Source organism: Nomascus leucogenys, chromosome 18 (genome assembly GCF_006542625.1).
Source record: "Nomascus leucogenys isolate Asia chromosome 18, Asia_NLE_v1, whole genome shotgun sequence".
In the NCBI taxonomy this organism is placed as follows: Eukaryota; Metazoa; Chordata; class Mammalia; order Primates; family Hylobatidae; genus Nomascus; species Nomascus leucogenys.
Window position 1 is genome coordinate 55,651,767 of NC_044398.1, and position 13,084 is coordinate 55,664,850.

General features: G+C 45.2%; 1 protein-coding gene across 1 annotated transcript in view; it reads right to left on the minus strand.

Moving 5' to 3' along the window:
* Positions 1 to 13,084, minus strand: part of GAD2 (glutamate decarboxylase 2) — a 93,295-nt gene that overhangs the window by 23,879 nt on the left and 56,332 nt on the right. The window contains exons 9-11 of the mRNA XM_003269375.3: positions 11,814 to 11,868; positions 10,231 to 10,347; positions 7,006 to 7,070 (exon numbers count right to left, since the gene is read on the minus strand). Coding sequence (XP_003269423.1) covers positions 7,006 to 7,070; positions 10,231 to 10,347; positions 11,814 to 11,868 — 237 coding nt within the window. The remainder of the gene's footprint in view (positions 1 to 7,005; positions 7,071 to 10,230; positions 10,348 to 11,813; positions 11,869 to 13,084) is intronic.

Here is a 13,084-nt window from a genome sequence, read left to right on the forward strand (position 1 = left end):
AACACAAGGTAGACTCTCAAACATGTGTGAAAGGAAAATATCTCGGACACCCAAAGTCACTAAGCTAAAGGGAAAAGTCAAGCTGGGAATGGCTTATGGGAAACCTGCCTCCCATCCTATTCAGTTACCCCTCTGCTCACTGAGATAAATGCATAACTGATTGCCTCCTTTGGAAAGGCTAATCAGAAACTCAAAAGAATGCAACCATTTGTCTCTTATCTACCTATGACCTGGAAGCCCCCTTCCCACTTCGAGTTGTCCTGCCTTTCCAGACCAAACCAGTGTTCATCTTACATATGTTGATCAATGTCTTACATCTCTCTAAAATGCGTAGAACCAAACTGTGCTCTGACCACCTTGGGTACATGTTATCAGGACCGCCTGAGGCTGTGTCACGGGCGTGCGTCCTCAACCCTGGCCAAATAAACTTTCAAAACTAACTGAGACCTCTCTCAGTTTTTCGGAGTTCACACTGCAACTTTTCTTTGTCCACAGAAATAGCAGGTGAGGGTGTGGGTCTCCATGTGGCGTGCCCCAGCTCTAGTGGCAGCATGCACCCTGCCTCCACGGTGGTCTCAGAGCACAGCTTAGAGTGATAGGGATCATCCAGTCCAGGGTCTCTTCTTTGGCCAGTGATGGCCAGAGCACCTGGCCAGTGAGGGCAGCTGCCTCCTGTGCCTCTATGGTTCTTGCTATTGCAGCGGCCTGGAGCTCAAAGAGAGGGCTCATTCTACTGCTTAACTCGATTTTTCCTTTCTAATCAATTGATGTCCAAATTTCTCAGATGTGTCCTTTTGTAGTAGCTTCTCGCGAGGCCCCTGCTTCCATCGGTTTTCTAATCCAGAGTTATTTTCTTTCCAGACTGCAGGTGAGATGTGCTGTGGCTCCCACAGCAGGGGAGAGTTCCATCTTTTTTTGCCTCACACCTTGGGGAAATTTGATGCTCTCTTATCAGTAACAGTGGCTCACAGAACAGCAATTCCCTGCTCAGGGATTTACGTTATTTCAAAAGTCTGAGCTGTAGTCCTGGTTCAGATTCCTTTAATAATAATTATTATTATTTTAATCTGGATTCAGCAATTGTGTCGTAACTGACTCGGTCTCCATTTCGTCCTTCACTTGGCACCAGAATTATTTTCTATCTCTGTTTATGGCCCTCTCCTTCTCCAAAATCACTGACAGTTTTCTTTTGCCTCCAGCCCAAATTCCAAATACAGGGTATGGCTCCTGCAGCCCCTGGGGCGAGCCCCAGCGACGCCTTAGGTCTTGCGTCTCTTCGCTTTTCTTTATCCATTTCATCACGCCAGATTACCTTTTGTTCTCAGAGAATTCTATTCTCACACTCCTGGGTCTCATCATGCTATTTCCTCTTCCTGGAACACCATCTCCCTTTGCTTCACTTTGTTAAATCTTGCTAATTTTTTAAGGCCCCAGATTCTTTCAGTATGATCTCTGTGGCTTTGTTTAACTTCTGCGACTTCTCTCCCTCACTTCCACTGTGCTCCTCTTTTGATTCTGGGAAAAGCAACTGCTCCCACTGTGAATGTCGTGGCTCACTTCACGCATTTACTGGGTAAGGTGAGCCTCTGCGCCTGTCTCCGGAGAGACTCAGGGGTCCTGGCAGTGGAGTTTCATGAGTGGCATAAAGGAGGAAGGAAAGTATTACAGTAGAATAACCTGTGGCAGCTGCCTCCAGAGAGCCATGGATTGCTGCCCCGTCTGGCCGTACAATGGACGTGGGCTCACCCAGTTCCCACCTCTCGGGTGTGATAGCCTTGGGAAAAAATGAGAAGCTGGGAAAGACCCCATTCATTCATTTGATGAAGGGCAGTTATCAGCCAGACAGTCAGAGAGCGCTCACTGGCCTGGGTATCTTATCTGGGCCAACAAATAGTCTAGCTCAGCTTCTGGTCTTTCTCTGGCTCTGACACTGGTTGTCAGATACATTTATGACTGGAATTGAGGAACTAGAAGCAAAGGCAGTTCATGGTCAGATAACTACCCCTGGAGAGAAGACTAAAGGACTTAATGAGTAATAACAGCATTGAGGTATTGAAAAGTTCCCTCCAAAAACATACCTCCTTGCTCTGTAGAATGACCCTGGAGTCAGGACCCTGGGCTGTAAAGCAGACATAATAGTTAAGGGGGAAGCCCTCAGGAGCCAGATAGTATGGGTTTGTGTTCAGGTTTCATCACTTCCTAGCTGTGTGACTTTGAGCAAGTTACTTAACCTCTCTGTGCCTAGATTTCCTCATCTAGAAAAGGAGAATAATAATAAATATTTAGGTGAGGTGCTTAGAACTGTGCTTAACATGCAGTGAGCATTAAATAGAGTTGGCTTTTGCTATGGATTTCATCTCTGTCATTTGTGAGCTTGGTGACACCATGCATGTACGTACACATGGCCATTCTACACATTCCATCATGTTCTATGGCTAGATGTCTAACTCTGATAAACTCAGCTTTGTCATTAAGAATGCCTGATGGGAGAGGACAACAGCTGTCTTCCATGTCTGACTGTGGTGTTTCTCTCTACGCGGGGGCCTATTTGTCTCTTTAGAAGAGACGCTGCCAAGGCCCACAACTACCCGTCACTGAATTCTCTGTCCCGCCTCTGTCTCAGAGGCATAAAGATGGCAAAAAGCCCTGCAGATTGATTCGATGACATGGACTTGATTTCAGAAATGTTGGCGATTTATTAAAAAAAAACAGCCTCAGGTTCATTTCAAAATGTTTTGCTGTGGGATTCGGTCATATGGCTTCTGCAGTTTGTGTAAGTTGGAGAGAACTGAATCCCGCAGGGCTGTTGTAAGACATCTCCCTGTGCTCTTATTTGTGCCTCAAATCCATAGGCCCCACTTGCCAGTGCTCAACCTTCTAGATTGATTCTTTCTCCTCTATATTCTGTGTTCCTGGCACCATTTTCCTTCCAGGCCTCCAGCCTCCAAACCTCACCGTTGTCCTTGGTTTCACTCTTTTCTTCCCTGTCTTGACACCGCCCCTTACAGTTCTCTCTCCCCGTCTCCTAGGTCCATCGACTTACTTCCTTCTCTGCTACTACAGCTTAGGTCACACTCAGCTTCTCTCCTGTTCTGCACCTGGACGTTCCTAAGAGCTTAATAGCTTCTAGTCTGTCCCTGGCTCCCATCTCCTCTCTAATGCAAAGTTAATGCCAGAACACAGGTGAGATCACATTTCACCTCTGCTCAAAGCCCACTACGGCTCCTGCAGCAAAGGCTTCCCATGGGTTTTGTCCCCCCGAGGAATCTAATGCTCTCCACGCATAATGGCAGCCACACAGCAGTGACTCCCAGCTCAGGGATCTACGTTTCGTGGAAAGAACCCCCGCAGATTCTGACCTGGCTCTGTGGGCGGGCCCTGGGCTGGCCAAGACTTCTGCACTTTCCACCCATGACCTGGCCACTGCTGTTAAACCATGGCAACCTCCAACCAAACTTGTTTGAACTTTCTCCAAGACATTGTGCACTTTCACACTCGTGTGTCTCTTCAGCCTGAATGCCCTTTTCCATTTCTGCCCAATGAAGTACCCTGTATGCTATGAGGCTCAGCTCCAATGTTGCCCTGCTTGGCGAAAGCTCCCTGTAATCAGAGAAGGAAACATTCCTTTCTCTGTGCTCTCCAATCAGCTCCCATGTCTGTCTCTCCAGCCTTTACTTCCTTGCCTTGAATTTTAATCCACTGTTCATTGACAATCTTCCCCACTAGATTCTAAACTCCTTGAAGATAGGCTTTATATCATACTCGTCTTTGTGCCCATGCAGTGCTTTGTGCTGTGGCTTGCCTGTGACAGAGGTTCAGCAATGATCTAACTAAATCCTGAACGCCTGGCTCTCAGGGCGGGAGTGAGAGCAACTGGTGATGCAGCAGAAACTGTACCAGCACCTTCAGCTGGGACTTAAAGCCTTGAGAGTGGAATACATCAGAGGATGATTACGGTAAGCAGCAGCCTGTGGGCAGGAGAGACTAAAGACGAGTCAGTATGATGCACAGAGGCCAGCGCGGTGGCTCACGCCTGTAATACTAGCATTTTGGGAGGCCAAGGCAAGCAGATCACTTGAGGTCAGGAGTTCAAGACCAGCCTGGCCAACATGGTGAAACCCCATCTCTACTAAAAATACAAACAAACAAACAAATTGGCCAGGCATGGTGGTGTGTACCTGTAACCCCATCTACTCAGGAGGTTGAGGCAGGAGAATTGCTTGAACCCAGGAGGCAGAGGTTGCAGTGAGGCAAGATTGCGCTGCCACACTCCAGCCTGGGTGACAAAGTGAGACTCCATCTCAAAAATAAATAAATAAAAATAAAAATAAATAAAAATACAATGCACAGTCATGCTCTGGAGTCTCAGGGCTTGTGGCGTGCCCTCTCAGTGGCACCATCTCTAGACATTTTGACAGTGCTAGCAAGGAAGAGAGCTGTTTTCTGAGAATTTGGTTGGTTCTCAAAGGGGGTGCCAGACAGGGATCCAGGTGGTTGTGCCATTTTATTTATTTATTTATATTTTATTTTTTTAGAGATGGGGTCTCACTCTGTTGCCAGGCCGAAGTGCAGTGGTGCCATCATAGCTCACTGTAGCCTTGAATTCCTGGGCTCCAGTGATCGTCCTGCCTCACTGAGTCTCCTGAATAGCTAGGACCACAGCCATGTATGCCACCATGCCTGGCTAATTTAAAAAAAAAATTCTTTTTGTAGAGATGGAGTCTCACTCTGTTATCCAGGTGGGTCTTGAACTCCTGGCCTCAATGATCCTTCCACCTCTGCCTCCCAAAGTCCTGGGATTACAAGCAGGAGCCACCGTGCCTGGCCCCCTTGTGCCATTTTGTGTGAGAATGGCATTCAGGATCCCCTGTGACTACTAAGGAGCCTCTGGATTTGGGGACAAGAATTGACTATGGATTTCCTCTACTTTTAGAATGAGTTCTGAAAACTTTGGTTCGCGGAGCTTGGAAAAATGTCATTCCGTAAGTGAGATGCTTTTCTTTCCTAACTTGTGGCCATACACATTATGTGGTTTCCACTGGTCTTCCAACTGTATTCACTTAGAAAGTATGCCTTTTGCTAATAAGTCAGTGAGAGATGGGTATTCTCGGGTAAATGGGTGGCTAAAGGGGTTTCTGCTCAGAGTGGAATACCAGCAGCTCCCTCATTTTTAGGACTTCATATATGATTATTCCATTTGAAAAGTTTAGTTACAGTACAGTTTCAAGAATTGTGGCAATAAGAGGGAACTCTGTGTTCCCTGATGAACGTTCTAAGCTTTGCTCTCAAATAATAGTCTTTGGTACAGAATCGTGTGGGTGTTTATTTTTCTAAGGCTCAGGGTAGGTAATTTAGTGAGTTTTTAAGTGGAGGATGTGCCAGGACTTTCAGCACTTGCAGACGCAGGCGGCATCAAAGGTAAAGTAACAGACTTTTTGTGCCAGTCAGAAACTCACAGAAGAGAAAGTACTGTATATAGGCCACCTCTCTTGAAAGCACATGAATTTAATTCTTATTCTGATCGTGCGAGCAGGCACCTTCCAAGTTGTTCCCTCTCTCTCTTTTATTGTCTCTCCCTGTTTACTTCATTGCCTCTTCCTTAAGCTTCTGCTTTTTTGCAGATCTTCATGATGGAAAGGGATTAGGCCTGGGAGAAGCCCCAAGGGTTCAAGAGCAGAGGCCTGGCACTGGCTGACTGGGAGGGAGACACACCTGCCCTCATCCACCGGCGTCTAAATGGGGCCCTGCAATCAGAGCTTGGGTGGCTCCAAGTGCCTTAACCCCGCTGTGCCCAGGCCAGGCCCTGACCCCAGCCATCAGACTCAGGGACAGTGACCCTTCCGACATGGGCCTTAGCTGGTGTATCCCAACTCTTTTTTGCCTTCTTTCCATTAATTCGGCGGGATGCTCTTAACTCCAGCCCAGTAACCATACCCCTCTCTTTCCACACTCACAGGTTCTCTGTGCATTTTGGGCCTGGGTGTCACATCGCACCCTCTGCACAGCCACTCTGGCCTGGGCCTCCCACATGCCCAGGGCTCACAAGTGCCTCTGTGCTCCATCAGTGTCTCTCCTTGTCCTGGAACAGAAACTGTGCCAAGATGTCTAGTGGCAGAGCCAGTGTGGGGCTTTCGCTGGGCAGCATCTGGTGACTTGGCAGGGGATGGTGGGCATTTGGCAGCCTCTGATGAATTCAGGCTTTCTTGGTCACTTGGAGTGCCAGAGCTCACCACTGTGTCTGACCTGCCATGTTGTGATAAGAGAACTGGGCTCCCCTTGCATGTGGTTCAGAACCAGAGCCTATATTTTGCATTCTGTTTTTCTCTTTTCTTTGGACCTGAATGTGCTTTATGCTAATCAGATATCACTGCCTTTGTGTTTTTCAGCTTTTCTCAACAGTCTTCTGCGTAGGCTCTAAATAAAAGGTGCTTTGCAGCATCAGTCGGAGCTGTGTCAGAGAAAAGGTTATTACGGGAATGAAACCATGAGATGAGGCTATTGCTAGTATGTTTCACTTTAAGTGAACTCGCCATCTTAGACCCCAAACCCAAACTTTCAACATTGATAAGTTATAAAGTGCTTATTTGCTTTGCAAAATTAGTTTTTTTTTTAAGCAGTGGATATTATCCATTTTTGAAACACGAAAGCTATAAATCTTCTCCCTAGAAAAACGTGGGCTGCCTAGGTTTTAAACAATTTTTGTGGTTGGTTCACAGATCCCAGGAACAGACCCTAGATAGGAATCTCTATGTCTGAAAGACATTCTACCTGGGTCGCTTGATGTGTATTCTGATTTTTCTGTTGTTTACACATAATATTTACATATTTGATTTTTCTGTTGTTTACCTGTATTCATGAGTGTAATACCACATAAGGCAACGAACGCAAGCACTGAATAGAGTGAGCTCACTCAGTATTCCAAGAGTTCCTGGAAATTGACTGTAATTTGTGTTTCACAGTTAGCTTTTAACACTTTATGTTGTTAATAAGAAAAATGCAACATACCTCTCCACGCCACTCAGTTTCCACTTGTGTTTTCGGGACATCAGTAATCCCCCACCCCAAGCTGCCTGAAAAAAGATCATACAAGGAAAATGGTAGCAGTTTGTCATTGCCTAGATTTCTATAGTCTGGTGTCTCTAACGAGAGTCTCCTAGGGTGAAAATGATCTTGACCCCAGGCCACTTAGGAAGTTGACCACCTTCTTCTGGCACTAACCTTCAGTTTACATTGAAGGGTCATTCTAAGGTCTCAGATTCCATCCCACATTTATATGGGTGTAAGGAGCCACCATGGAGGCATAGCTCCTGGTCTGCAGGAGAGGGAGAAAGACCCTCTCCCAAACCCATCACCAGCACTGTTAGTCCTCATGAAGTCACGTTCTCAGAATAAGAAACCCTGTGGTCCCCACAGTGTAAGGCAGAGAAGATGGGCAGGAGGGCCATTAAACAGCTTCCAAGTTGCAGGGAAAACTCTTTTGACAAGTCTAAATGATTCCAGAAATAAGAAGTGGCTTCATAACTCTATTTCACTGATGTGTGATTTTGGATAATTTCTGTGTCCAAAATTCACAAGCAGGAAAGATTCATACCAGTTAATTAGCTGAGCAGTTAGAACACGTCTTAACAATTTGTACTTGATCAAGGTTGAAGATTTGAATTGGTGTAGTAATCTCCTTTAAAAACAGAATGCCAAGATGGAGATTCATTTGGAAATATTAACTTTCTTTCCTCTGTGTGTACAAATAATTCTAGGATAATTTTAAACAGATTATAAAATTATTTTATGATATAATCGCTTCCCCCCACCTTTTGTTGTAAGTTCAGTCCTTTTTTTGTTTTGTTTTGTTTTTGAGACAGAGTTTCGCTCTTTTTGCCCAGGCTGGAGTGCAATGGTGCGATCTTGGCTCACTGCAACCCCTGCCTCCTGGGTTCAAGCGATTCTCCTGCCTCAGCCTCCCAAGTAGCTGGGATTACAGGCACCCACCACCACGCCTGGCTAATTTTTGTATTTTTAGTAGAGATGAGGTTTCACCATGCTGGCCAGGCTGGTCTCAAGCTTCTGACTTCAGGTGATCCACCTGCCTCGGCCTCCCAAAGTGCTGGGATTATAGGTGTGAGACACTGCGCCTGGCCCAGTTCTTTTGCACTTTGAAAAATAATCTGATTTTGCAAACGTGTTCTATTTTAAGGTTCTTTCTACTTTATAGAATGTATGAATGTTAAAGCTAGTAAGAGTAAGTGGTAAACTTGGTATGTTTCAAAGAAAAGCTAATAAAACTGGTTAAAAGATTCCCTAGTTCTAATTTAATTAGGAGGCCCAGAGAATGACCCATAGCTTCTGCTGGCTCAGGACACACAGACATTCTCATTTTTGAAGTTGCCAGGTAATCCTCTTCCTGAATCAGCCAGCAAGGTCTACCAGGGTTTCCAGTCCTGAGGCCCAGGTCACTAATGACACTGGATGGTTCAGTCTTTTCTCAGTGTAAAATGAAAGGGGCTCTGGTAGCCTAATGAACGACTCACACTGTGAATCGGGGAGGATAAAGAACATTGGTGATTGCTCTGCAGGAATACTCTGGAATAATGGAAATGCACCCAGCTAAGCCTGTGGAAATTTTCTGCTCCTAAAGAAAAGAGCATTAATGAGGCCAGGCGCGGTGGCTCATGCTTGTAATCCCAGCACTTTGGGAGGCCAAGGCAGGTGGATCACCTGAGGTCAGGAGTTCGAGAGCAGCCTGGCCAATATGGAGAAACCCTGTCTCTACTAAAAATGCAAAAATTAGCTGGGCATGGGTGCGCACGCCTGTAATCCCAGCTACTCAGGAAGCTGAAGCAGGAGAATTGCTTGAACCCTGGAGGCGGAGCTTGCAGTGAGCTGAGATCACGCCACTGCACTCCAGCCTGGGCGACAGAGCAAGACTCTGTCTCAAAAAGAAAAAAAGAAGAGCATTAATTTGGTCTGAATAATTATTATAAAGCCAAAATGATCTAAGCTAGGGCTGGATCATTGTTATAGCCCTGGCTTAGACCCAGTGCTGGCCCATGACAACATAAGGATCTTGCACTGGAATGAACATCAACTTATGCGTTCCTTCACTGAGAAAGTCTCGCAATGAAAAAATTATCAGCTGAGCTGAGCATTGCGCTTAGTTTGTGATGAGCGATGGTTTGTGATTGATGATGGTTTGGCACAAATTCTTTAACTCATACGGATCACTAACAGTCTGCAGGTGGTAGCTAATCTTCAAACCACACTTTGAGTAGTACTAATCTAAACTTAAATCCCTTCAGTCCTTCTAAAACTTAACACATTTTTTTTCACTGGAAAATGTTCTGGGGGGAACACCTTCATTATTTTTTAGTGTGACAAGGCCTGAAGTCAAAATGTTTCAAATATAATCTATCTTCTTAGCTGACCAAACTACGAAATTGGAACTTTGGTGGTCCTTATTTCCCAGGAAGTTGTCAAGCCTATTTTCCTCTCTAAATACAGGAATATCTAACTTGAGCTTCAGTTTTTTTGTTGTTGTTGTTCTCTAGGTTTCCTACATAACTGCAACTCCTTTTTACTTTTTTTTTTTTTTTGAGACGGAGTCTTGCTCTGTCGCCCAGGCTGGAGTGCAGTGGCGCCATCTCGGCTCACTGCAAGCTCCGCCTCCCGGGTTCACGCCATTCTCCTGCCTCAGCCTCTCCGAGTAGCTGGGACTACAGGCGCCCACCACTGCGCCCGGCTAATTTTTTTGTATTTTTAGTAGAGATGGGGTTTCACCGTGGTTTCGATCTCCTGACCTCGTGATCTGCCCACCTCGGCCTCCCAAAGTGCTGGGATTACAAGCGTGAGCCACCACGCCTGGCCTCCTTTTTACTCTTTTGACCATTCTGGTAAGCAAGGAAGAGCGGGACTGTGTGCATAGACTGTATTCCTCCATGGATGCAATGGCTCGATGAATTGAGAACAAAGTGGTCAGCTTGGGTACTGATCATAGAAATACAAATATTACCACGCTGGGGACATTAAGGTATAATCAGCCTTGGGATGCTTCTGATGCATGGTGTGTACTGTGTGAGTTGTGTGCTAATTTGCTTCAGCCATCTTTAAAAGCTTTAATATTACCACTCTGAAAATAAGCTGATCAAGTTAAAAAAAGAGAAAACAAATTTCCTTCGTGTGTCCCAGGTGAAAAACGTGCAAGGACATTTTAGTGGCCAGTCCCTAAGGGATACTTACATCCACATGCATCCAGATCTTATACTTTTTGCAAATGTCAGCGACAGCTAAGAGGGGGTCAAATGCTCCATACACGGTGGTTCCAGCTGTGGCACTCACGAGGAAAGGAACAAATCCCTATGTGAACGAGAAAGCCCCAAATCATGGAAAACAGAGTCAAGGGTTCTTTTAAAAAGCTGATTCGAAGCAATGGAAATTCTCTCCCTAACAGACACGTCTGAATTTGGGGAAGCAGCAGCAGAGTTACTGATACCCCGCAGTCTGGGACAAATTGATGTTCACTCTCTGGAATCTGAGTTCTCTAGGCTATGCTGTTGGACCTGACTGTGTCTTATAAGAACAGACATTCCAATTCTCAGAAGAGGCTGTAGTGAACCCAGAGGCTGTCAGGGACATCCCCGAGACATATATATATTCCCGGTAGACTTTCTGGCCCTTTTAACCCCCTTTGCTCACTTTCAAGTGTTCCTGATTCACAACGAGGCCTCTGAACTTCATAAATTCCCTAGAATGAGTAGGCAGGAGAATGAAGAGAAGTAGCTCTGACCAGCCCATTATCCCTATTTGGAAAATGCCCAGATAATTTATTTCACGTTTCAGCACGGAGTGGCTGAAATAATACGCCATGACTTTTATCTGTCTAATTAGTCCTCGGTCTCTCTGGCCGTGGCTAAATGAAAACTGATTGAAGTAACAGGCTGGAAGAAGGCAGGAGAATGCCACAAACAGGATCAACATAGTCCCTCATTCCATAAGGACTCTGTCCTGTCTATAGAACGTGATGTTACGGTGTCAGTCCTTAGGTGGCAGCAAAGGTTTAATCTTGTAGTTGATGTTACTAGAAGTAGTTCTAGTACTTGCACAAGAACGAGGGAAACCTTCTCCTGCTGCCTGCCACTTAGTAAAACAAAACCCAATGAAAAAGGGCGTATGGACGTAAATAATTATTTCTGAGTTCCTAATGATAAAATGCATGTGTATGTTATTAAATCAGAAACTGTAGGTTATATCTACCAAATGGTAAACAGAGAACTCTAGAAACAAATTCTCTGATTTGTGAGCCATCCCAGGTTGTAAATGACTTTCTAGAGCTTTGGGAATCTTGGGCAGGCATTCAGAACTTGTTACTTCTGAAAAGAGTTCTAAATTGCTTCCTGCAAAATAAGACGTCTGGAGAGCCAATGCTAAGAGCATGCACCTACACGGGAAAAACTGGCCCTTTCTGAAGAACCGCACCAGGGTCCCTCACATACTGCATTAGCATTCTATTTCCCCGCCTCTGAAAATACTCTTTCAAATGTGTGGGTGTTTCATGCCAACCCTCAGTACCTAGGAAGACAAATGCGTTGGAAACTCTCACTGTATCTCTGTATACAATATTTATTCAGCAATTTAAACTTTTCTAAAGCAGAGCCTATAACCCAGAGAAATAAATAGTGACTGGATGCAGAATTCTATATTCTCATTAAACGTGGGAGATTGAGGCTTGGATCCTCCTTTTAAAATAAAACCAAAACACACTTTGTTCTCCGCTGGATGGAAATAGAAATATGGGCTGGATAAAGCTCCCGGCAGAAACTTACTTTCTGTTTGGCTTCAAGAACCCTTCTTTCAAGATCAGATGGGATCATTTTCCCTCTGGAAGGAAAAAGAAATACAGATTTGCTTTGAATAATTTGCTTCATCGTCTTTACAATGTAAGTGGCTGCAGGAGGGTAAAGTCCAACCCCAAACTGTTGATAACAATACTCGGTGAAAACAACTCCTTGACTGCTTCCAGGAAGGATGCGTTTACTTGCCTGGATGAGGCATGACTATCATTTCTGTCACGTTTTGCAGACTCCTGACTGTATTGTGTTGTTCGCAGTAGAACGATTACCATGACCCTCTGCTGTGCGCAGAACCTTCTTATTAAGTCATCCTCTTAATTCAGTTAAAACAAGCCTGATTTGGAGCAAAACGTTCGGCAATGAAAGGAGAGATCAGAAAAACCTTTTTATTCCAAACCTTTGAATAAACCGACCCGCAATTTCACACACCAATGAAACAGCAGGAAGAGAAAATCCATTCTGAAACATCTGGATGAAGATACTACGTGAAAAAAGCTACCGAATGACATTCCAAGTGCTAAAAGCGTAAAGAAGGCCAAAAATTCTTGGGCTCAAGTTTCAAACATCCTTTCAACCCTAAAAATGCTTCTTTCCTAAAATAAAAACACAGATACTGCTTTGCTTACTATTATAGTAATCATGGTACGGGAGACAGAGAAACATTCTTTTTTTTTTTTTTTTGAGACAGACACTGGCTCTGTCGCCCAGGCTGGAGTGCAGTGGCACAATCTCGGCTCACTGCAAGCTCCGCCTCATGGGTTCACGCCATTCTCCTGCCTCAGCCTCCGAGTAGCTGGGACTACAGGCGCCCGCCACCACGCCCGGCTAATTTTTTGTATTTTTTAGTAGAGACGGGCTTTCACCGTGTTAGCCAGGATGGTCTCGATCTCCTGACCTCGTGATCTGCCCGCCTCGGCCTCCCAAAGTGCTGGGATTACAGGCGTGAGCCACCGCGCCCGACGCAGAGAAACATTCTTTAAGTCAAAATAGCTCTCTGGAGGTTGCTAACATGGCCAACTTTGCATCAGGGTTATTGATCTAAGTTTGTAAAAGACTTTTTGGAAAACTAACTGATGGTAGAGGTGATTATCACAATCAATGGTTGTGGGATACTACTGGCATATAGTGAGCAGTGAGTGGGGTTTTTGGTATTTGTCACTGACTCCATAGTACCTTTGCGGCTCTCCCTGTGAGTCTAGACACACGGCAAGCATTGGACTTCATTACAGCTTCTAGTGCTGTCT